Source organism: Miniopterus schreibersii (genome assembly GCF_964146895.1).
Source record: "Miniopterus schreibersii genome assembly, chromosome: 7".
Classification (NCBI taxonomy): domain Eukaryota; kingdom Metazoa; phylum Chordata; class Mammalia; order Chiroptera; family Miniopteridae; genus Miniopterus; species Miniopterus schreibersii.
Window position 1 is genome coordinate 33161298 of NC_138108.1, and position 27084 is coordinate 33188381.

At 36.7% G+C, this 27084-nt stretch overlaps 1 protein-coding gene across 1 annotated transcript in view; it reads right to left on the reverse strand.

The window, feature by feature from the left end:
* The window catches only part of FSIP2 (fibrous sheath interacting protein 2), a gene marked incomplete at both ends in the record, with an annotated part of 63235 nt that overhangs the window by 22947 nt on the left and 13204 nt on the right, over positions 1 to 27084 (reverse strand). The window contains 4 exon segments of the mRNA XM_081142872.1: positions 437 to 9068; positions 9354 to 9671; positions 22357 to 22460; positions 25722 to 25811. Coding sequence (XP_080998998.1) covers positions 437 to 9068; positions 9354 to 9671; positions 22357 to 22460; positions 25722 to 25811 — 9144 coding nt within the window.

The following is a 27084-nucleotide window of genomic DNA, read 5'->3' on the forward strand; positions in this document are numbered from 1 at the left end:
AAGAGTATGTTTAGAGTATTACCCTAAAAGGAATTTAAGGATACTGCAGTGCAAACAAAACCAGATGTTTAACACCACTGCTCTTACAGACTGTGACTAATAACGGCAGCGACGCCAACTACACCTTGAAAAGATGAATCACTAACCTCCAATCAATTACCTGTGGCTTTGGTATAAAGAAGTCATGCACAAGAACTTTAAAAGCTCTTTGGAACTCATACCTCATTCTTAACCCTGCTTTAATATAGTCCCATTTTCTCTCATCTGCAGATACGGGAAACTGAACAACAGGCCCTTTCAGGTTCAAACCATGTGAATGTTTCACTTTTCTTTTTTAGTGTCCTGATACATTAAGAAGTACTAAATACCCCACCTCCAAAGCTATTTTTCCCCCCTAAATTATGCCAACTCTTAAAGTAAGTTATCTCTTGCTTACCTCTAGCTTTGAAGTTCTGGAAATACGTGACCACACATGTGGTTACATGTCTTGCTACCAAATTAATTTCATTTGGACCCAGTTCGTGATCGGCAAAAGTAATGACTTCAAATTCCTTCAGAGCCTTTATCTTTGGGTACCTCTTATTTTCCCATTTTTGCAATAAAGAAAAATCTCCCCTGCTGGCTTCAGAGTTTGTGTTTCCGTCTCCAGGTAGATAGCTGATTCTTTCATCCCACATTCCAAGCAAAGTTTTCTTCTCCTTCTGTCCTCTAGGGTTTTGCTTTGATATGAAAAATGGCTTCATTGTTTCCATGCTTTCATTAATCAGAGGTTGACTGGGAAAACCATAGCTGGACAACACAGTATTGACAATATTTTCTGCCGCTAAACATATTTTGAGTGGAGAAGCAGTTGTCTGAGTTTGGTTAGGCCCACCAGCTGCTTTGAGGGTCCCATAATGAAACACTTTTGGATTTTTACCTTTTCCCATTTCTATGAATGACAGACTTTGCTTTAATGATTCTTCTGTGGATTCATTCACCCTTTTAAACATTTTTTGTAAGACACTGCCTTCAGGAAGGACGCTCTTCCCTTGTATGGCTTGATCAAATAGCCCTTCCCTTGTACCGTAGTCTGGTAACTTGTTTCCAGAGGATGTTGGCATATTTACTGAATCAGGCCTTTCCACTGGCTCTGAGCTTTTAATTGGGTCTTCCACAGAGGCTCTGGTATATGCAGAAACATTTGATGAAGCCTTGTACTTATTTTCCATATCTTCTTCAGGATAAAACACGGAACCAGGAACACTAATCTCTGGAGTATTCCCAAAACGAACTCCCTTTAACTTTGGCTTGGGAATTTTTATATTTGTTGCCAATTCAACCTGATTAACAATGTAGGTATTTTCCACTTCTGGGAACAAACTTTCCATTGGAAGGGTTTGGATCAGAGACTCATTGAAATGAGTGCATTGGTCTATCAGTGTGCCAATGATCTCGCTTGCTACCATGTTCTCATTCAATATGCTGTTTGATGGCTCTACTTGGCTTATTTCTTTGTCTAGCTTGTTCTTAATGATTCCAAGCATGTCACTGATGATATTAACAGCATATGTAAGTAATTCTGAATGGAATGAGTGAACCTGCAGAAAAATATTCTGGACATTTTCCTTGGAAATAACAGCACTTGACTTGGATTCATCGGCCAACTTTTTCAGGGATTGTAATTCTGGTAACATCTTTTTGCTTAATAGTCTCTGCTGCAGAGGAAAAAAGTTTTCTATAGGCATTTTCACTATTTCAGAAAATTCATGTTTAGAGACACGTTTAAACTGTAAGTCTACAAATGACTCTAACATGTTTAAAACCCTTTCTACAATTTCTAGAACAATTTGCTTGGTAGAACCCAAAGAAAGTTGGTCTTTTGTGTTCATGTAATAGATTGGTACAGTGCTGAGGATGTCCTTGGTTGGAAAACTGTATTTACTTTTAGTAGTGTATTCTATTCTACTTGCTAGAGTTTCTTTACTATCTGGGGTGGGCATCTGGGACAAAAAACACAGCTGTAATTTTTCAAATAGCATTTCAACGATTTCCCTTCCAAACATATTGATTTGTGCTTTGGTATCTTCAGCTCTAGTAGAAGCTTCTCTAAAACCTTTATGGAACCTACTTTCACAATCCTCAAGATGTGGCAAATTTAAAAGTGAAAGAGAATATCCTAATTCCTTTGATTTTATTGAAATTACAGTCAAAACATTTTCAGCTATCATCAATAAGTTACATTTTTCACTTTCCATGTCATTTGACTCTGCCTGCCATTTGTCAAACATTTTTTTAAATATGCTGTCTTTAGGGAAAATCTGTTCTAGCTGTGAGGAAACATTTTCCAAGTAAAAACAGGCTTGTGTTTTGGCAAGACACTCTGTACCTATATTCCCCTGTGAATGTTTGAGATTATCCAGGTGTGAGAATTCGATCGGATGAGCCAAATCGTAGTTATTTATAGCATATAATCCTTGTAAAACTGTATTAACTATTTTATTCGCTGCCATGATTTGATCAAATGGTAAAGTGTTCCCATTGACCGTTGCTCTCATCTGCTTCACCTTTTCAAATTCTTTCACAGTTGCTTCCAGGATATTACTTATTATATGCTTGGCGTACATTTTCAGGTCTGAAGTAGGCAGTTTCGTTCCTGGTAAACTTTTGGCATCTCCTGTTGTCAGGATGTGCGGCAGCCCAATGGCAGTCTTGGACTGGCTGTCTTTTGGAGTCTTCTCTCCAGGACTTAACTTGGTCTTGCTTCTGGACTTAGCACCACTAGGTCCGAGGTGCGGTTTTGTTTTAAATTTGGGCAAAGAAGTAGCTTTTGGTTTTGTTTTTAAACTTGTTTTAAAACCTGACTGAAGGCTGCCCTTAGGGTTCACGTTAAAGCTGTGTAGCCTCAGAGGTTGCAACTCATCAGAACATCCTTCAGGAGATGAAGCCTCTTCTAGGTGAAATGAAGCAAAATTTGTGATCTTGTTGAGAACCATTTGGACTAAATCCTTCCCCACTTGTAGTGGTGAATATTGCAGAAAGCTGTTTTCTAATAGAGAGAGGTTTTGATTGCCTGGGTAAGGATAAACCTGAGGTATCACACATCTAGTGGAATTAATTCCTTTTCCAGCTTTAGTTTCTCTGGCCCATGATGGTTTCTTGGGTAAGGTATCACTGTTGTCACAAGCTTCTTTTTTGTTACTTTCGTATAACAGTGTCACAACCACAGCGTACATCTCCCCCAAAACAATTTCCACTATGTCATTTGCTACACTGTCAATATGTGATTGAAAAAAGTTTTCTTGTGTTATGTCTGATGTTTTAATTTTAGAATTAGATACAAAGTAGGAAATTTCATTAAATGGAGGCAAATGGCCTTTGATTTTTATTATTTGTTGATACACTTTATTTAAAACTTCTTTCACTGGACCGAGCAAGGCAGTTTTTTCTTTTTCTTTTGATTTTCCGTTTCTCATAAATATTTCTTCCAAAACAATTCTCTGGCTTTCCTTTTCCAATGGCGTCTGGTTTTGTTCTAATGGATACTGTGAAAACAGAGATAACTCGGTGGTTTTTTCCTGCTCTCTTTGTCCTAACAGTATTTCATTTGGTATAGCTAATTGTGAAAATATGTTGGGATTATCTTTTGAGTAAAAACTAATTTCCTTTACAGATCTTTTGTCATTTAAAATCTTTAAGGTATTGTTGACAATTTCACTCACAATGATGTTTTCTTGGAATGAAATATTATTTGAATATAGGCATGCCTTTTGGATTTCTAGGTCTAAGTCACTTTTAATAAGCTTCAAAATGACACTGGCAATGTCGTCAGCATATTCCTTAAGACTAGCCTGTGATAAATGAATTGTGGATCCCAGGTTTTGTCTGTAACTGGCAAAAGTGGAATCTGTGAGTTCCTGGCTGACAATAGTTTCAGTTGATAATTTCAGGACATTGACATTTGATTCTGTTTGGCTTGATTCATGAAGAATGCTGTCCTCCTGTTTGCAGTTTTCCAGATCCGGGTCAACAAGTGAGTTTTCTTTAGGCTGGAAAGCAAGAGTAATTAACGAATCTATTCTTTTTGTGGCAAAAGATTCTAGCTGATTAAAAATAGTTTTGGTGATGAAGTGAGCATTTTCCTCACATGGGTCTGGAGAAGACTTCTTGGTGTCTTCTTTCTCTACTACAGTTATCTGCCTATCAACAGCATAAGCTGATTTAATATTTCTTGAGGAAGAAAACCACTCTGTTTTTCTTTCACTTTTTGACCCCATGAGAGGAGGCAGTTGGCACTCTGCTTGTGGAAACATATCACAAAAGGTAAGGGGCAATCTTGCAGAAGTAGGATCCTCTGCTTTTATGCCAAGCATGACAGTGGAACTGAGATTATGAAGGACAATATCCACTATATCATTGGATATCAAAATGACATCTGATTTAGGAACTGAAAGTTTTGGAATAACCCTATTTGCACCCTCAATGTACATTTCAGCATTTGCTCCAAAATGTTTACCAGCTCTGCTATATTTCAGAGTGGGCATGGTACATGAGAGATTATTTTGATGCAGTGTTTTTTCATAAATATCACATAAGATGCCTTCAATGATATCGTGTATTTGAAACTGAAGTTCTTTTCGATATTCAGTCTTATTAAACATCTTTTCAATAATGCCTTCTTGCTCACCTGAATTAAACTCTTTGTCAGAATCATTTTTGTCACATTTGCTTTTAGATGATACAATATCTAACACTGTATTAACAACTTGACTTGCAATAGCTTCAGAAACCACAATGTTTTGAGTTAAGAAAGGACTTTCCCTTTCTTTTTCTAACTCATATTTGATTCCTTGTAAAATTTTTCTGGCTACTTCTGTTGCATGTGTATTTAATTTATTTAAAGAGAGTTGGCATGAGTTGGTCTTTTCTGACATAATATGATTCACTGAGAAGCTAGAAAATTGATCATCAGAATATAAACCTTTGGCTGATAATGCTTTGCTTAATATACTCTTATCCTGCTGAACAGGTAAAGGCACTGGAACTGTGAACTTGATTTGGGGACAAAAGAGAGATTTTACTTTGTAAGTAGCAAAAGTTTCTAGATTTGTTAATATTTCCTGTACAATATCTTCAGCTACATTTATTTTGGCCTGTTTGTCAGCACTGAATCTGGACTGAACAGTACATGGATTCTTGTCCAGCACAGTAACAGAGGACTTTTCTCCATAGGCTGGTACATGAAAAGAAACATTTGCTGAAAGGGTGATGGTTTTATACCTATTTTGACTTGCACTTCTCTGTGTCATGGCAGCTGAATAGAGTTTGTGAAATACGGTTGTAACAACATTATCTACCACTATGGTTACATCTGCTTCAGACACTAAAGGACCCGTCATCTTATCTACAAATGGAACAGATGTTGGAGCAATCGGCTCATCAACATTTTGAGGGATGCCACTTAACTGAGAGTGGGAGAGAGAAAGCACATTTAATTGATTGACCAAAGCACTTTGAAAAATTTCTTTCAAAATATGTCTTATAATGGGAACGACTGGAGATTTCTGTGGTTCCTTCAGTTTCACTTGAATTTTGTTTAAGGTCCTTTCTAGAACCCATGGTTTAAGAGAATCTGCCTCTCTGCCTCCTCCCGGTGATGTTCTCTCTCCACTGACTTCTTTCTCTGCAGGTGCAGCGTCGTCTAGAAATGAATCTGATTCTGCTCCTCCAGGAAGAAAGTTTCCATAGGTTGGCCTGTACCGGTAAGTTTCCATGCCTCTTTCTTCAGGTTCAGTTTCATTAAACACATCTGAGGATGCTGCATCTAAAATTAAATTGACTACGTCCGTAAGAATTTGTTTCTCAGGCGATGGGGTCTTTACACTTGTCCTTAAATCTAATGAGTTCTTATTTAACTCTGTCTGAATAGCTTTCAAAATAGTACTCGATACCTTCTTTGCCTGTGGGTACAGAGCAGACTGCAGCAACTCTTCACACGTGTCTCTGGAAACACTGGGACTATCGCACTTCAAGTCCATCTGATTGCCTTTTTTATTTCTGTCACTAGTAGAATCCAGAGTTTCTAAATTTCCATTGGCAAATCCTTCCAGTTTAGCGAAAACCATATTAAGAATATCAGAAGCCATAGCTTTCAGTTTATTTGGATGTGTTTCTTTCGTGCTCCCTGTTCTGGGAGACCCAGGAGCAGTCGTTTTTGCCTCCCTGTTAGCCACGTCTTTATTCCTCTCCTGGACCATGCTGGAAACTATGCTGGAGATGATGTCAGTGCATTTGGCCACTTCCTCAATAATTGACTTAAATGATAGGCTATCAATATCAAGAGACTCTGAGACAGCTTTAATTCCAGAACTTGCAAAACTGGCGTCCGTGTCAACACTGCATAATTTGGCGAGGATATATTCCAAGATTGTTTTGGAAATGAGCTGAATATTAGACTTCAGTTTAGTAGCCATTGGCCGATTCTCACCCATCTTCTCTCCCTTCTGCTTATGACAAGACGGCTGGCCCTCAGGAGGAGCGCCCATGAGCTTATATAACATTTCATACAGCGTTTCCCCGATACTATCTAACACTTGCAATTTGGCGTTCTCTTTGAGATCTTGTCCACTGAAGTCACTATGGAGAGCACGTGGAGCAGCTAGATATTGTTGAAAAGACGTTTTATCCTGCCTGCTTGGCAAAGTGCTTTGTTTTTCAGCACTGTCAGATCCCTGTGAAGCTGAAGGCCCCGGCTTATCGGCAGGGGCTGGATTACTGCTTCTACCTGAATGTCCGCTTGATAACATTTCGCAAATACAGGTCAGTAATGGAGATGCCATCATGTCATCGTTGAGACCTGAGACGAGAGATTCTAATTTACCGGTGTCAGCAAACAGTTCTTTACCTCTAAGGGACCTGGTGTGGCCTGTTTCCTGCAGGTTTGGGTTTTTCTTACCGAGTTCCAGTTCATTCTGGATAGCCTGCAAAACAATGTTCACCACCTTGGTTGCGTAAGCACAAATTTGAGAGTGTAGTGAAGATTGCTCTGCACATGAAGGTCTGAAGCCCATTTGCAATTTTGGATAAATGAGCGACTTCAGCCTTTTAAAAACTGTGTTAATGATGGTATCAGTAATATCATCTACCGGTTTAGGTTCGCTTTCCTCAAACTTTAACAGGGAAGGGTTTTCAGGATCTAAGTTGAGTGACGATAAATATTTCATTTTCTTTTCACTGTCAAACCATATTTTTAATGGTTTTTTATTTGGCGCCTCTCTGACCATAGCGGGGGTATCAGAACTACCTAGAGAAGTTTGATGACCCGATGATGAAATGAAACTTCTGGTGGTATTGGGGATGCAGCCTGCTGCCCTATGAAGTATATTTAATACAGCATCTGTTATCTCTTGAGCCACTGTATTAACTTCGGACACAGAGAACATCTGGTCTATCCATTCTTGAAGCGACAGTCCTTGAGGTTTTCCTGAAACAGGAACTGGAGCTTTCTTGCTAGTTTTGCTGCCTGAGTGACCAGGAGGAACAGAAGATATGTCCTTGAGAACTTCTGTTAAAATACTTTTGATTTCTTTTGATGAAGCCTTTTGTATCTGATGCTTTTGATCTTGGCTGAAAGTCAACACATCTTTACTGAAACAGGTTTTTTTCTTTAGCATTTCTTTATTATTAATACATGGTAACTTGGTCTTTAATCCATCAGAAAATGCAACTTTGCCTCTTAGGGAAGCAGGCCTCGGGGGTGGTGTGCTACTACTTTTGTATTCAAAACTAGTGTATCCTTTTGTAAACCAATGTTCAGGGTCCTGCCCTTGTGATTTTGCCCTTTCATCTTTCAAAGACGAATTGAGCACATTTTCAACAATTTTGTCTATTTCTTCATTTTCATCTTCAGTGTAAAGAACCATGCCAGGAACATTAATAGGTGGTAATGGTTTTCTAGACCCAGGACCACTAGATAATGTAGTGCCAGTTAGTCTGTACTTTTCTTCAGTGTCAGAAGGATTTCTCAGTCTACAGCGTCTACTTTTTTGAGCAACCGCTTTTACTGGCTCCTGATGTAGTTGAGTGAAAATATCATCAAGTAGCTGGAGGAATACTACTGTTTCTTCAGATGCAATGAGTCTCTCATTTTTAAGTTCATTTTGTACGTAGCCTAATATAGTGCTGATTGCTTCTTCTATGTAGCCAACCAAAGGAGACTGGGAAACAATATTTGACATTAAATTTTTTATTTCTTCTTTAACAATTAAATTAGCATCATGTTCAGGAGCACATTTCTTTTTTTCAGTTTTTTTAAGGATCATAGATGTTGGGTCTGTCATATCTTCCTGATAGGAAAGTTTAGTTGCATATTCGAGGTAAGGAAGTTCATCTTGCTTATAAGATGCAAGGGTGATCAGCTTTTCTAAAATGGCATGCACCATATCCTCTGCAATATCACACATGGGTTCCATTGTACAAGGCAGTGAAACTTTTAAAGGTTTTCCACTCAGTGGAGTGAGATATTCTCTAGTGGGTATTAAGCATGGTTTCACTTCAACTGGCCAATCTTCTTGTGAAAACATCTCAACACATGTTTTCTCAACGGCAGACTGTAGCTTCTCAAACATATTTTCCACAATCTCTGAAGCTACTGAGCTGATATCAACATTGGAGAGCAAGTCTCTTTTTTCAGGCTCACTTTGGTCAACAAAAACTTCAGCAGTAACAGAAGAAATGGAGGGAATGGCCTGTGTTAAGTCAGACATTATTTCTTGAAAAATGCTTTCTAAAATCAATTCAGTTTCCCCTTTTAAATGACATTTAAAGTTAACAAAAATTTTCTCTAAATTCTTTATTTCAGCTTTTGCCTTTTGATCAGAAGACTGTAGCTTCTCTAAGGCCTCTGTCTCAGTGGTAGCATCCTTAGATTTTTTTGTGCCTCTTTCAAACGATACTAACAGATGACTATCAGATTTACAACTTCTGAGCTCAGGGTATGCATATATCCTGCAGGTTTTATTATATCTGCATTCAGATGTTATAGGTTGTCCTTTCATGTGATACGTTTTTTCAACAACTGTTCTTTCCACATGGGCAGAAGGTGGTCCTTGCATGTGATACGTTTTTTCGACAACTGTTCTTTCCACATGGGCAGAAGGTGGTCCTTGCATGTGATATGTCTTTCCAACAACTGTTCTTTCCACGTGGGCAGAAGGTGGTCCTTGCATGTGATATGTCTTTCCAACAACTGTTCTTTCCACGTGGGCAGAAGGTGGTCCTTGCATGTGATATGTCTTTCCAACAACTGTTCTTTCCACATGGGCAGAGGGTGGCCCTTGCATGTGATACGTTTTTCCAACAACTGTTCTTTCCACATGGGCAGAGGGTGGTTTTAAAGGTGTAGAAGGTGTAGGTGGTCGCCTTACTGAAACGTCAACTGCAAAAGCACAGGGCTCTCTCTGAAATGTTTTAGTTGTTGCAGATGTGTAGCTTCCATATGTAAACTCTTCGCTGCATGTGCTGCAGAAACTTGAACTCTCTGAAGAGAGGACAGAATCATCAGACACTAGGTATGCATTATTTTGCAACCTTTCTTCATACTTTGTAATGGCTGGGTATAGTATACTGGTCACTGTAGCCACAACCCAGGCCATTATATTTTGAATTATACTATGTAGTTCTTCAGAAGTTACCTGGAAAGGAGGCAAGCAGGAATGAAAAGAAAATCATGTAGCAACTTACTCTATTCTGAGATAGAGGGTAACATTTCTTTTTTTATATCAAGCAATGCATAACTGGATACCATCATGGTTATAAAGAGAATGTGTAAAGAATCTATTTAGAATTTCAGATTAATATCAAGTTGGTTTAGTCTGTACTACCATAAAATATTTTTATATAAGTTTCCACTTGATTCAACATTGGAGAGCAAGTCTCTTTTCTCAGACTCACTTTTCGGGGAGTTCCCTCAGAACTCTCCCCTCCCAAACATTTAATGCTGAGATATATGGCGTTTTTATTAAAAAAAGAAAAAAAGTCACCAAATTGCTGTCTAGAATCATAATATGCAAGTATCTTAGCAAGAAGAAACATAGTGTCTATGACCTGGACTATTTCTAAAAATATACCAGATTATTAATAACAAAGTATTTATCAAAACAGATGTAATTAAAACATTTAGTCACTGTAGAAGCATCTGCCTGGCTAAAATGTAAGGGTGGAAAATATTTCATCTCTCTTCCCCATTCCCTGATGCAGGGATGAGCCTATGATCTGTAAATTACTACAGCTAATTGTTAAGAATTATTTGGTAGAAACCCAAAAGTTAATGCCTTATGGAGATTGAATGTCTTTGTATCAGTGCAAACTGTCTTGGATAGGAAGGCTGAAAAAAGATGATGCAGTGAAGGAACCATTAGCTTAGCTAGAAAATAAGCGCCAAACTAGAACTGAGTCTTTAAGCATCAGGGGGGCTATGAGCAAGGGAGAATTTCTCATTTTGAGCTGGAAATATAAACCAAGGACATTCTTTGGATAACCATTTCCTTAGAGGTCAATGATACTGTTACAGATTAAACTGGACCAAGAGTAGAAACAGAATGCATTTGCACAATTCTATATACCTCTACTTACTGAAAATCTACTTTGGGCTTGCAAAAATCCTATTGCCTGTAATAAACGAGTAGATTGTTTTTTGATTGTTATTACTTTTAAGACATAAAGGCTGTAAATAGGAATTGGCAGCAAAGCTGATATATAGGTGCCATTTTTTTCTGCTCTAATCATTTAATCTTCTAAAGGTATTTTTTCACTTTTTGTACAATTGTACCACATATTTTGGATGACAGCATATGTTGTATAATACTTATCTCATGTAATCACGTCCTAAATAGAATACACTGAGAATAAAATCTAAATTTTAACAGATGAAGTAATTGTTCTTATCCATTACAACACATATAAACTAATACATTCAATATATATCATTTTTCATATAATCAGAGGTAATAAACAACAGACCTACATTGTTATTCTTAGGCAAGGCGAGAGGAAGTATTTCTGACCTTGATATATGAAAAAGAGATATTCCTAAAGTTTTCTATGTAGTGAAAGTTTTTAGTTGCATTCCATTATAATATTATCCTGAGAAATACTCTCTTGAATCAAAGCGTTTGTGTTTGCTATACATTCTTTGAATTGAGCAGGGGTCCACGTGAAAAAGTATGTCAGAATATGTGTTGTCCTCCAACCCCTTTCTCTTTCCTAGCTGGTCTGACTAGACCCAGAGTTGTGACTTACAAACATACACTCCTATCTGTCTGTTCCAAGTCTCAGCTCACTGGTGACCAGGTACCTTCTTATGTGACCTTCTTGAGTGACCAGCTCTCTTCCTATGAAAAAGACTAGGGACAGACCCAAGCATCCAAGCTTACCAGCCAAGTCTGCAAAGCCATATCACTTAGTGGCTTCCCATGACAGAATGGGTTTGTGATATCCGATGCTGTTCTTATAATGGCTAGGTCCCTGAAAACCCCTGCCCCTTCTATCACCATGAGACCCCTTCCTGAAAGGCCAACATTATATTTTGATAAGAACTTTAGACCACTACAAAATCCAAGAATTAACCAAAAGTAAACATCAAAGAAGAAAAAAGAGCAGAGAGAGACTAATAGCAATAGATTACTCATTATTTGATTCACATTTTTTTCTATTATGATGCATTAGAAAGCATTTTGTACATGCTGCTTTATCAATGGATTTTATGATACATACTTTTTTTTCCAAGTAGTTTTGTAGGTTATTCTGTTGTCTGTAAAGTCAAGAAAGGTCATCACTTAGTTATTACTTAAGGTCAAAAGTTTATGGAACTTTTCCCAAAATTTCTAATCATTGGATCAGTTTCTTCTCTTTCTACCTGAGAGTTTTTCTACAGAAATTCAAAAGGAAGAATAAACTTTATTTTTGTCACCCCCCCCCCATTACCTGCCCATTTCCCCTCCTCCTTCTGTGCTGACCCACATGCTTTATTACTCAAGAGCAGTAATAAAATATATATCTTACATAATGCATAAATAGACATCTATCTGAAAACTCTACTGCTGACCAACCTTATCCGTGCCTGGGTCTCTGAGGAAGGGCATAGAATTGGAGGGAGAGGATGGGCTAGTCCTTCCTGTCTTCTAAAAGACATGAGGTGGCAAGGCATCTGACCAGAACTTTCTGATAATTCTTTCCTTACCTCAAATCCCATAGTCCCACCCACATTCTTGTCAGATAGTAGAAAGGGAATACGTGGATGGTCATTTGATAACTATGGTTAAAACCATAGGTTCCTAGCCATAGTCAATGCAATGATATGTAGCCCTTTCTGCGTATGACAACATTCTATCGTGTGTTCTAATTAGAATATCACCACGCACGGATATAAAAACATAGTTTTCTGAATTGTAACAAATAAAATGAACTACTCAATAAAGAAAATTTTAGAGTAACAAAGCAAATAGTTAATAAGATAATATCTAAGACTGTAGTCCTGGTTTACTTTCATGGATTTCAGATGTACATGATATTGATTTTCATGTGGTTCAACATGGGCCCTTCGCTTATCCTCTTGCTTCTTTCTTAAAAGAAAATTGACACTCCTTTTTCACTTTTTCTGTGACTACTTTACATTATGAAATTGTATTTTCTCAAAGCCTAAAATTCAATTCTGATAGACGTTAAGACTGAGAATTATATCCTAAATCTTGGCAGAAAAAGAAAACCTCAGTGGTTTCAGCTCAGAAACTGGGGTTGACAGAAGAGTCCATGCTTAGACTAGTACCTTTTTGCAGCCTGCAACCTGGGGCATCAAAGCTGATGTCAGGGACATAGTCACTATCTTTTCGCCACTTTTATTTTTTTAGAATATGGTTTCTTAGGTTAACCTAAGCACAGTTTTCTTCTTTTAGATATTCTGCAGCCTAACTCTTCCCATATTCATTTTTCTATTCTCTTCACATTTTACTGTAGGCACCAGGTAGAACTCAAAGAGTCCAATGTATTGATCGACACCTGTCCTCAAATCAGCTTTCTGCCCCAAAGGCACACATATAGATCTAAACAGACCAAAGACCTCAGAATAAAATTAACCAAATAACAGAAAACTTCAACAAAGACCACTGAAAGCAACTGTAATAGCCAAATAAAGGGTATCAGTAAAAATGGCAGAGGAAGGAGCTCTGAAAATTTATTACTCCATTAGGGTAAATTGGGAAAATTTTTTTTAAATAATTTCATAGTCAATGTTTTTCATGGTAAATTTTTTCATAGTTTTCAGAACTCTTAAAGTTAACTAAAGGCTTTCAACATCCCAGAATGTGTTTATTTAAAAGAAATGGCTCATCTAGGTAAGAAGAGTGAGCTTTGTGGTATTTCAACTTGGTCTACATCCAACCCCTTTCTCCAGCTCCACAGTGTCCTTGGAAAATTACACCTCACCCCACAGGCACATACTTGTTCCTTGTGGTATCTGCCTAACATCCAGCATTGTGCATTGAACCTAGTAGGTTCTCATTCAATGTTTAATAAATAAATTCCCACTTAAAGTCTTTTGGGTTTGGGCCTACTCTCTACACCATAATGTAGTCTTTGTTCAGGCCACTAACGATTTTAGAACTGGTTCCTAGCTTTCTGCCTTCAATTTTTCTTATATTTGCTGCCAGAGTTATCTGTCATGTAAGCTAATTTGACCACAATATCCCCCCTCCAAACCATGTCAATAAATGACAATTTATTAATGCCACCCAATAAGTACACTTCGAATTTCTGACCATTGTTGGCAGAGCAGCAGATTTGTTGCCTTCTTTACTCGGTCACTCCTTACATCTTCCACCCCACTGATATGAACTTACTCAATATTTAAATGAAATGCTTCATTTTTACAACTCTGGTTACCTCCACTGCTCATATTGGCTTTGTCTTCATTCCCTTGGCTCTAAATTTCCATATAAAGCTTTCTGAATATATATTAACATTAGAAATATTAGAACTAAGCAAAAGCGGAGAGGGAGGTGGATAGTGGAACAGAAGCCGATGATTCCACAGTAAAGACATGAAATCTGAAGTTAAATCAGGGGAAGAAGAATGTGACGTGTGCATGTGTGATGGACAGAATCAGACTAGAAAATACTGGCGGCTGTGCTTTGTTTGTACTCTGACGTGATGTTAGTCTGGGTGAGTGCTGCTAAAATTATTTTATTCCTGTCAATTGGGCAGGGAGTGATGAAGCTTCTCCAGGTCATGCACAGAGTTATTCATCTTAGCTGACCTACAATGTTAATAAAAGAGTATCCAAAGTATTTGTTACGAAATATTCAAGTAACCCTGTAGTTCTATAATCTTAGATGGGGGGGAAATGAAGAGGCAGTAATTAAACTTTATTACAAGCTTCCTCTGAAAATTTTTATAAAGATCCAGGTATTTACATTGTCACTAAATAAAAATTTTTATATTAAAAAACTGGTCATTTTGTACAGACGCTCATCATTCTCCCACCTTGTTCTTTTTTTTTTTCAAAAACTGGACCAGTCAGTTTCCTTCCTTCTGCATCTATTACAGTGCTGTGTATCCTATGAACCCTTAGTAAGTCAGTCAACCTGATGTCCATCAGTCCTAAAGTCAAATCCTTCCTCCAAGGAGTCTTGGTATGAGTAAGTCACTTTTCACCACTTTACACCATTTAACTTTACCCAACCACTTTCATAGACATTTGGAGTTTGTAAAGTATATATCCTAGACTTTATGTGGCATATTGACTTTTTTTTAAAGGTGATAATGTTAGGTCTAACATAATAGTCTCTTTCTTCTAAGGTTGAGAAAACCATATGTAAACACCAGCAGAATAGCTGACCACCAAGCTTGAGGAGTGAAAAATCCCTCATGTCCCTAAAATTCCTTTTCCAAAGGCTTGGAATTTCCATTGTTAGAGGTTATTATTCTGGGTTATACAGCAACTATAATAAATTTAAGAGAGGAATAACTGATTAAGTCATTAATATTTATAGTAACCTCACTTACCATCCTTAGGAAGCCAATAATCTGAAAAGGCCTAAGGAATGGTATGTTTGAAAGGGGAGAGCGGCAAAAGGACAAGTCCATATCCTGAAAAGCCAGCTGAAGAGGTGAGGACATGGTAGGACATGCTTGAAAGTGGCATGAAGGCTCTGAATATAGGGAAAGTGTAGAACCACAATGAGGATGGGGAAATTGAGAAGGAAGAGCATTCACTTTGTTGACTATTTAAGATTAGTGCTGAGAGTTAACAAAAGACAAAATTTTCACTAAATCCAAGAAGAACTACAAGAATGTAGGATCCCACATAATCATTCACTGTTGAATAGAACTTGTGTAATTATTAAAATATTAACTTATAATTACACATTATTTTCCTTAACTACTTACGTATTTAAGAAAGCATCCTGGGCTGCAGCTGGAGCCTGAGGTCCTGTTTATCAGAAAAAGAAAATTATAGTTTGTATCCTTACCCAGCAACTTGTAAAGTTGTAATTAATATTCCCTAGTAGGTGTTTATTCTCTCTTGTCACTGCCTTGTTTGAGTCTGCAGAAACTCTCTGTCATGAAGTGCAAATTCTCTAGCAAGGCATAAAATATACCCTACACTCGGATACTCTTACCTACCTGTCCAGTGTCTTCTCTGGCTAGTCTTTCAGATGTATTCTATGGTTCAAACACATAGAATAACATAATTTCCCAAATGTACCCTATTTTCCATGTTTTCGGAGCCCTTGTTTTGCTCTTTCCTTGGTCAGGAGAACCCTATGTCCTCTTTCAACTTCTCATCTTTTCCGCCTCATTCCACTTGTGGTAAGTCTTCTGGAAAGCCTTCCTCCAAACTTGCCTAAGTAAGTGAACACCCTTCTCTATTTCTCCTAATGTATTCTATATGTTTCTATTATAAAACTCATAATGTTTACTCTTCTGTCTCCCTGGCTATGACATAAATTTACCAGTATATCCTCAGAACTTAACATATATTAAGTATTTGATGATGTTTATTTGTTGAGTACATAATTTTTTTGTTTTTAATCATCACCCAAGGATACTTTTTCCATTGCTTTTTCAAAGAGAGTGGAAGAGAGAGAGAGAGAGAGAGAGAGAGAGAGAGAGAGAGAGAAACATCTGTGTGAGAGAGACACGTTGATTGGTTACCTGCCGCATGCATCCCAACCAGGGCCAGGATAGAGCTTGCAACTGAGGTATGTGCCCTTGGCCGGAACTGAACCGGGGACCCTTCAGTCCACGGAGCCAAACTGGCCAGGGCTTGTTGCATACATAATTCAACTAATATGTTTCCTTAACATTTATTCATTGATTTCTGTCCATCTTTTCACACTCCAGTATTGTCTCACTTTCTTTGTATGTAATCTGGCAAAATTCCATTACTGGGTTTTAACAAATACTCTGGATGCAGATGACATAGGAAGTTTTTGTGTAGAATATCTCTAGGACGCACTAGATTGATGTATGTCAATTATGCAAATACTCAAATGAATAAAAGTTTTAGACAAAAAGAATGTCTTGGTTACAGAAAGTAGTATTAGTAATTAGAGCCAGTTCAAAGTCAAATTTAAATGGTAACACTTGTTTTTTTTCTTCCCATTAAATGAGTGACTAGCAGGTATCCATGATTTGTATAAGAAGTCATACTTAAATCCTGTGAAACTTTTTGAGTTGTTTTGTGTAAATATGTTTTTGTGTGTTCCATTTTGGAAAAGAAGTAACTGGAATAAGAGTACAGAGACCTGTGAAATTAAGTATGAAGACAATACTATCTTAAAAGCAAAATAAATAAAAAACTCCTCTGCAGTTTCTAATTAATATACTGGAGTAAATATTCTAAAACAATTTATAACTACAATTCTGTTTAAAATATTATAATCATCCTTTTAAAAACAGCTAAGCTTTCAAGGAAGTAAGATAAATCCTTGAGAGTAAAAAATTGGGGAGGACACAAATCTGGAGTGGTAAGCAGATGCTGAAGCCAATGCCTGCCCTATAGGCACTGGCCATGCCTGCAAACTTACTAGTGGGTCAGAAGATTTAAAATAAGACATCAGGGTAAATAAGATGGGGAATTAAAACTATGAGTCCCAGTCCCCCAGTAGACTATGAAAACATGTTCAATGTCACTAATTATGAAAGAAATGCAAATCAAAGCAGCAATGAAATATCACCTCACACCTGTTAGAATGGTCATTATCAAAAAGCCAAGAAATAGCCCAGCTGGTGTGGCTCAGCACAATTTATTTCTGAACTGGGAAGATAGTATGTCTCAATTATGTCTATCGTATAAAAGCTTTCCCTGACTACCCTAGGTAGACCAAGGCATCGTCTTCCCTCTACTTGCTGATTTGTATACATTCCTGTTGTCTTTATTGCACTCATCATATTGTGTTGTGGTTACAGGCATGACTATCTCCTCGCTTCACTGTAATAGCCTCAGGTAAGAACCACTAGTTTTCTTCATTCAATATTCAGCACCATACCTGGCATGAATCAGGAGCTCAATAAATGTTAGCTGAAAGAATGAATTGAAAGATTGCCTAATTTGCTCAGTTGCTGTGGTTGATGTTTACCTGATTCACAGATGTAGCTTGACCTCTTGGTTTGTCCTCTGCTCCAAGCAGCATTTGTCTCCTTCTGTATAATCCAAACAACAAAACAAACATTATCAAAGGATTTTCCCCCCCAGGATTTGAACATCGTGTGTGTGTGTGTGTGTGTATGTGTGTGTGTGTGTGTGTGTGATTTAAGATTTTGAGAACTTCCTTTAAATGTCAATTTTTAACATGCATGCAAATTTTGTGCTGGTTGTATTACATCTATAATTTGCAGAATTTAGAATTTCATAGTTGTATCACAGGAGGTCCACAAGACCACTCACACATTTGGTGATTTGTTAAGACTCATGGGACTCAGAATATATTTGTACTCATATCTAAGATTTATTACAAAAAAAGGATACCCTATAGGATAAGTAAGGGGAAAAGACATAGGCTGAGTCTGGAAAAATCCATACATAGTCTTCCTTATGCTCTCTCTCTCCTGTGGGGGGACATGCTTGAGCATGTTCTTTTCTCCAGCAATAAAAAATGCAGAAGTGAGTGCAATGTTTCTGCCCAGGGCAATTCATTAGTAAGTTAGCAGTCAAGATTTTTTATTGAAGGTTGATTATGAAGACACCTCTGTCTTAGTGCATACCAAAATTCCAACCTCCCAAATGGTAATCCAATGTTCAGCAAAAATTACATTCTTTGCAGAGTCTAGGCACAGTGCCCCTCCTATTCAATTAGGAAAAGTTCTAAGTCAGGTAGGGAATGTTAGAGAAGCCAAGTTCCCAAACACTAGCCAAAGGCCAACCCTGCAAGCAGGCCCTTCTAAAAACAATAGTCTCAAGTCTGCTATGTTAACTCTTTTCTGCATAATAGTATTCACTGGTATTCTAAAATTGACTGTCTCTGAAGTGCATTGATTAGTAACTAAAGTAATCACCTCAATGAGACAAAAAGTTTGACTTTTTAAAAAGCTAACAATATAGAAAAGTTTAAGTAGAACCAGAAGACAGACCAGGTTCTGCATAGGGATATAGCTCTCTAGATTTGTCCAAAAATTCAGCGTGCTCAAGAAGGTAAATCCAGAGCAATAGACTTTTTTTTTTCTTTCCAATTCTAAAAGATAAACATAGGCCACCAGAAGTAGATTTTCTGACAGTTGTAGCTTGTATATAACATGGAAACAGGATGAATAATTATATTGATAAAATGCTATTTCTCATAAATTAGGTGTTTGTGGACATTTGACACTCAAATCAATGTGAATGGAAAATTTAATAATACACACATTACCCAACAAAGGTCAATTATAAAATGTAAAAACACTCTTTTTTAAAGGAGTTTTTTGTTTTGTTTTTAGTAAAGGATATAGCCTTAGAAGTTTATTGGACAATATGAGAACTTTAAATGTCAAAGTTGTTAAGAAATATTTTTATGGCTCTTAGCATACTTAATGAAGATATTGACATAGAACATTGAACTTTAAAATGTTTATTTATAATAAAACTACATTACAGAGAAGCATGCCATAATATGCATAACAATAAACATACTACATTTTAGAAGTGATGCATAATGTAGTCTGCCATATACTAGGCATTAGAGGACACAAAAAAGGATGCCACTTCTCACCGTAATCAGATAGAATTCATTTGGAAATAATCTAATAAATTTCCAGTTTATTGAAATTTCTTTCAAACCATGTTACCTCTTTAGCGAAGCTAGACCAGTGTGCTACTAATGGAATGAAGATGTGATTTTCACTCTTATTATAACAAGTTGGCAAGCCATAGAGAAGAAATTGTGTTATATCCGGAAGCTGTACCCTGAATCTTTGCTGGTAACTTTCCAACAGCAGGTAACTGATCACTGGTCAAAAGGGAATTGGGAGAGAGAATATGGCTGTCTCTGAACAATCCATCAGTACTAGTCAAAGCTAACCAAGGAAACCCAATTTGATACCTTCTCTTAAGGCTACAGGTACATTTTGTGAACTACCATGTTGTACTCTAGGAAGACTATCCTAGGGCTATTAAAATGTTATGGCATGATTAATTGCAGGGAATAAAGTTCTGTCACTTTATGAGTCACTTTATGAGTGATTTTTTTAATACCAATGATCATCTTAAAATGGTACCTCATTAATTCTGTTTGAATTTGAGGCAAAAGAAATACTATATTCTTCAACTTTTGTAGATCCCAAATTAGGCTGTGAAGGTCTGGGAAAATTTCTTGTGGGTGATGTTTGAGCAGAAAGAGTATAATCTTGAGCTGAGGGATACACAGCTCCTAGAAAGAAAAAAGAGAAACTTTTAAATAGGACAAGATAATATTGTTGGAACAAGGGTGAATATTAATGAATAGAATTAAACCAGTGTTCTCAGTGCTGAGCTACCACAATCACTGGATTACCACATAGGGGATTGATTTGAGTTAAGGAAGTGTCTAAAAGAATAGCATGACATTTTTTGATGATTACTGACTACACATTTTCAGTGGTTCCCCATCCGTTCCAAGGACAAGTCTCAAATCCTTAACCTCTGATTCGAATTTATTTATGTATTTTTAAATATATCTTTATTGGTTTCAGAGAGAGGAAAGGAGAGGGAGAGACAGATAGAAACATCAGTGATAAGAGAGTCATCATTGATCGGCTGCCTCCTGCACGACCCCTACTGGGGATCCAGCCTGCAACCCGGGACATGTGCCCTGACTGGGAATTAAACCGTGATCTCCTGGATCCTAGGCCAATGCTCAACCGCTGAGCCTTGACCGGGTGGGCTGCATTTATTTAATTTTATGACCACCTTAATCCCTGTTTACTAACTACAAGACCATGGTCAGAAAAACTGTTTCCATTTCATTCAGTCTGCAATGAAAAACCACAAACAACTTGAATAACCAAAGCTGTTTTTTCGGAAGAATGCTTTCACAGCAAATGTATGGTGGATTTAAAAGAGGAGGAAGAGATTGGAGGAAGGGTACTAAAATTGTAAAGGGCGGAGGGAACAAGGGCAGAAGCTGTGGGAATGGAAAAGAGGAGAGGGCAAGGTAAATCGAGAAGATAGATTAGACAGAAAGTGGCAACTTTGGGATGCAGAATACAGTAAAGAGGAGAGTCAAAGATGACTCAGGTTTTGTTCCTGGATGATAATAGAAGGATCAGGAAGATGATTAATTTGATTTTGTATTGAATCTGAGGTGGTCATTGGCCCCTGCATGGAGATGTGGGATATTCTCTGTGTGTATATTTAGGATATGCGTGAGGAAGGAGCTTTTTAGAGGCTTTCAGAAATCTAAAAAGGCACATAAATACTTAGTCAGTGTACATGCTGTTCAAGGGGATGTGGGGAACGATGGCATTGGCCCCCATATGAACATTCCTGGGGACAGATTTCTGTACTGTAACCTACTGAACCATACACAATATGTCAGTAACTTATTCTCCCTGTCACTGTAAACAGTCGCATCAGGAACCCTAACTTCCACACTTTGCAAATTTCAAAAGTCGTACTCATCAAGCAATCACTCAAATATTTGAGCTAATTATAACATCTGTAATTATAAACAATTTTATACCCTGCTTTATTTTCTAAGATAGCCATGATTTTTATAATCAGGTAAAACAAATAGCATGAAAACTATGGTGAAACTATAAATATATATATTTTTAATCCTCACCTGAGGATATTTTTTCCATTGCTTTTTCAGAGAGGATGGAATTGAGAGAAGGAGAGAGAGATACATTGATGTGAGAGACACACATCAACTGGCTGCCTCCCGCACGTACCCTGACTGGGGCCAGGGATGGAGCCTGCAACCGAGGTACATGTCCTTGGCCAGAATCAAACTGGGACCGCTGAGCCAAAAATGGCTAGGGCCATAATTATATTCTTAATAAACAACAAAACAAGTATATTTTTCATTTTCTTACCTTTTTCATTGCAAATGCTTGATTTTTTAGTTATTCCATCTTTCTATGTGGTATAACATTAAAGAGAAAAAACATTTATTAGTACTTGTGAAAAAGATTTTGCCTTCTATCAACCAAATACGGATTTTTTTCCCTCTCCTTTATCTCCTAACTCTCTCATGAAAATTGTTTCAGGGATAATACATCTTACCAACCTCCTAGGATACCTTTCACAAGGATCTCAGATCTAACTCTTTTGAAATTGAGTATGTAGCAATGTACAAGTCTGTTCTTCTTCTAATAGTCCATATTTTGTTTAAAGCATGGAATCCATTCAAAGGTTGGTTTTAAAAGTTTAGAGTCATTCAGTTTGTTTCAGGGAAAGACAATCCAATCCATTCTAATCTAATCTAATGAGAAATTGTTTAGAATAAGAATAAAGTTTATCACCCCAGAATCTCATTTTATTATAAAAAATATTTTACTGTGTGTCTCTGGCCTACTAGACAATGAGTTCTCAAGTGATTGCCTTGTTTATTTTTGTATCCTATGTGACCCTACTTTCTCATTTTCTCTTCCCTTCAGCTTAGCACAGAGCTTGGCCAACAGTAGATGAGCAATAAATATTAGCTGTTATTATCAAATATTTGTTTAGTTTCTGCAAAATTATATAATGAGTTCAGCACAAAGGTGACTCAGCACTTTCAGGGAAAGGGATCAGATCTCATGAATAGAACCCTAATAGTCCTAAACAATCAGTACCATGCTAACAGTGAAAGAGATGGTTCACAGAAGTGAAAGTTTAGGTAAATTAATGATCACCATATAAAAGTTTGAGACATAATTTTATACCTTTTGTTCAGTACCATTTGAGTGACAAACTGGAGTTGCTTCTGAACTTTTGACAACATTCTTTGAACTACTTGGAGATTGATGATTGACATTTGTTGTGCGGTCTAAAAGTAAATGAAAGAAACACTGTCGTTTTTTGAAAACAACTTATTGAAGTATAATTGAAATACAATAAACTGTGCTTATTTAAATGGAATGGTTTTATCCATTTTAAAATGTCTACCACTGTGAAACCATCACTGCAGTCAAAATAACATTTCCAAAACCCTCAAAAGATTTCTCATCCACCTTTGTAATCCGTCTTTCTCCTACCATCCCTCGACACGCCGCTCTGGACCTCTCACACAAGATTAACTTGACTTTTCTAGAATTTTATATGAATGGAATCATATAGTATGTACTCCTATTTTTTGCCTGTTTTTTTTCACTCAACATAATGTCACATGTATTAATAATTTGTTCCTTTTTTTATGAGAAGATTTCCAGTGTATAGATATGTTGAAATTTTTTATCCATTCTCTGTTGTTTGGGTTGTTTACAGTTTGGCCTCTTGCAACTAAACCTTTATGAACATCCATGCATAAGTCTTTGTGTGGACGTATTTTTTTCATTTCTATTGGTTAAATACCTAGTAGCGGGAGTCATGTGGTAGGTGTGTGTTTAACTTTTAAGAAATGCCAAACTGTTTTCCAAAGTGTTTTTACCACTTTACATACCATTTGCCAGGGCATCAGCATTTCACTTCCTCCACAACTTGTCAATACTTAGCATGAAAAAGAAAGGAAATAGTACAGATCAAAGTAAAGATCAAAGAAATAGAAAAACAAGAGAGAAAATGAAACCCACAGATGACTCAGAGAAGTTCACAAAGGGATAAGCCAGACTGATCAGAAAACAGAGAAGACAAAAATTTCTAGTATCAGAAAAATTAGAGATAACACAACAGAGTTTACAGATAATACTAAAAATAATAATAAAGGAATACTATGAAAAATGTATGGCAATAATTTAAAAAATTTATATGCAAGTGACAAATTCCTAGAACACAAACTGCCAAATTTTATTCATGAATAAATAGATAATATGAAGAACCTTATATCTATTAAATTAAATACATAGTTAAAAATATTTCCACAAAAAAAGCTCCAGACTCACATGACTTCACTTCTGAATTATACCAAACATCTAAGCAGAAATTATACTAATTCTACACAAATTCTTCTGAAAAATTGAAGAGTGAATGCCTTACCCAAATCATATTTTGAGACCAGAATCACTGATAGCAAAATCATTGCAAGATATTACAAGGAAAAAAACCCACCTCAGTCAATATTCCCTATGAGCAAAGATATAAAAATTATAAAAATAAAACTGAAAAATTATATATAATAAAGATAAGACGTAATGAATAAATAAGGTTTATCCTAAGAGTGCTGAATGCAAATACTGCAAACCTTTCTATTCATAATCACCAAAACTTGGAAATAACTCAGATTTTCTTCAACTGGTGACTATATAAACAAACTCTTGTGCATAAAGACAATGGAATACTACTCAGCCATAAAAAGGAGTAAACTATTGACACATGCAGTAACTTGAATAAATTTCAAAGGCATTATGCTGAGTGAAGGAAGCCATTATTGAAAGGTCAAATACCTTATGATTCTGTTTATAAGACATTCTCCAAAGGGAAAAAGCCAACTATACTGATGGAGAACACATCAGTGGTAACCTGGGGTTATTAGTGGGAGGGAGGGAGGTGGGACCACAAAAGGAGATTTTTAGAATGCTGGAACTACACTTATGTGATTGTGGTAAAGGTCACACAAATCTATACGTATATTAACATTCATGAAATTGTACAAAAAATTTCCATTTTTCTTTAGGGTAATTTAGAAGCAAAATAAATACCTCATGGTCTTTGTGTGAGAATGAAAAATGCAGAGACAAGACCAGAAGGAGGGACTATGGGGAATTCAGGGCTCTGAACTCAGCTGATGAGTTGCTAGCTGTAAACTGTGGAACACACTGCTCATAAGAGTGTAAAGGTGGTGACAATGTACAGAGTCTGTACTCAGGGTTCAATGATAAAATTGAAACTAAGAAGTTTTCATTATGGTGAATGGGAAAGAGGGGTACTTCTAATAATATGTAGCTTGTGGTGTCACTACTGTATATATCTAAAATTCACAAAAAAGAATGACTCACATGCCACTCTTAGAGTGGAGAGTAGATGGATAAATCCCCGCCTTCCCCATATGTATCAATATTGTGTCAGAATTCAACTTTTAATAGAAAATGTCTCTGAACTATGCTTAAATTTACAGGTCTGATCCCCGGACGGTTGTCACAAATAGACTGGTAACCTGGTGAGGCTGAAAACAATGTTTTCCATCTAGCATCCTTTCCTTCAATGCCACTATGATTTTTTAATATCAGTAAGACCAGTCTGGGCTGCATTAAACACTAGAGTTTTAGAAGTTCATCCTGTGTGAGGTAACTGCTTTAGATACTGAGAATTTAGTTTTGTCTACATTTTAGTAGATGTGGGGCTGTTGTTGTTATCATTGTATGTGTTGTAAGAACTCTTAGGTGTTTTATACAAAAATCTTTGAAATTTAAAAATGGAATCCATACAGTTTAGAGATAAATTACCTCAACCTCAGTGCTTCTGAGAGTGAAATACAGTGTCAGCTAAGGCAACTCTGTCTCTTCCTAGGTTTCTGAATCTTGATGAGACTAATCAAATTATAGACTCAGAGAGGGAAGATTTTGGACTTTAGATTTTAACTGATAAGAACAAAGGGATTTAACTTTCATACTTATTTTCCCCTGAAAATTTAATAGTGGGAAGAGATCAATATTGTTCAATTTTGAACAGCCTTACACTTTTGATAGTGTAATATTGGGAGGATTTTTATGCTGTCATTTGGAGACCAGTGAGCTATAATAGACAACATGAAGTCACACAGTATGAGATAAATAATAAAGTGATATTTCAATAGGTGACTTTGCAGTTAATGTACTTAATTTATGACTTGCTTCAGAGTTTCCTAAAATTATTTTGAACATTATAAAATTATTTGCAACGAACAGTAAATGAAACAGTAAATAAAATGTTAGGTTTCATTTACTGTTCATTTAATAGCAATAGACCTTTGATTTAATTTTTCTAAAATGATATCATGTTAAGTTCAAAACACTAAGTCAGTAACTAGAGATCAAATTCTGGTAAGAATCACTCTAAATCAGTCATTTGACAACAAAGAACAGAGGATTTATCTGCATTTAAGCTAAAGAAGCCATCTACACACAGTCTTTTCCCAAATTACTATTTAGTACTTCTTAACACACTATTCAATTACCAAAAACTCCTTTACTTGATTTCTGGTCACCAACAGTGTAAATTATCTTTATATCATCGGTAATCTTCTTTTTCTTCTTTAGAGAATAAGCTTAAAGAAATGTAATAAAACATTTATTTTTAATAATGGTGATGAAAGAATTACCCAAGATAGACTATGTTTTTATGCCCCAGAGGAATTAATTCATATGCTAATTTTCATGTGGAATGTGGGGAGATATTGGAGAAGATGGAGAGATGTGAAATAGGAAGAAAGACAGTAACTCTTGAAATATTACCCCTTCTGGTTAAATGAGGGACAGAATTTTCTTCTGGAAGACAGGAAAAGCTACACCCAGCTCAACTGTAAAATGTAATTTCCACTTTGTGGGGATGCACACTGACATAGCTACTGGCTGAGACCCACCTGCTCACAGTGACTATTGCCGTTCTTAGATGTGCTCCACAGCCTGGCATAAGCAACCATATCCATGTCCCTTGTTTGTGATAGAGATGATTTTAGTTCCTGTTCCCAACCATTTAGGAGGGCAAAGGATCCTCACAGCATGTGCACCCAATGGGTTTTTATCAGAGATATAAAATGTGAGCTTGATCTGTCTCCCACTGGAGCAGATTCACACGACAGTCCCTTCCTCTTTCATTCTGTGTGTCCCTCTGGAAGCTGTCTACTTTGTGGAGGATGACAACTTTACTATAGAGATACAATTTCATTTCATTTGTGAAACAAATATTCTTATCCTCTGTCACCTTGATAATATAAATTAAATTAATTTATATTCTACTTCTTCAGAAAAGGGGGGTTTGGGGTAACAAATGTTTAAAATAGCTACTTGAAACTCTTTTTCCTACTAAATGAGAAAATTAACAGTTGACGAGTAAGGAATGTATATACTGAGGTGATTTCTTCTCTGAAGCATGACATTGCTGTCATTATCTCAATGAGCTGAATAGACTGAATTATCTCATTCAGCAAACATATTTAGTCTATACTTACATACAGTACTAGGTGCCCTGTGAAACACAAAGGTTACAATACTATGGGTGATTAAGACAGTTGAAAGTATGTAATAAGTATATCAAAAATAACACAAAGTAGCCCTGGCCATGTGGCTCAGTTGGTTGGAGCATGTCCCATATACCAAAAGGTGGTGGGTTCGATTCTGGGTCGAAGCATGTATGGGAGGCAACCTATCAATGTTTCTCTCTCACATTGATTTTCTCTTTGTCTCTCTCCCTCGCTTCCTCTCTCTGGGATAAATAAATAAATAAATACATGAACAGTGAGGTTTAAATACATTAAAAAAAAATGAATGACACAAAGTACTATAGAGATTCAAAGGAGAGGGATGTTCCAATTAGGTTTA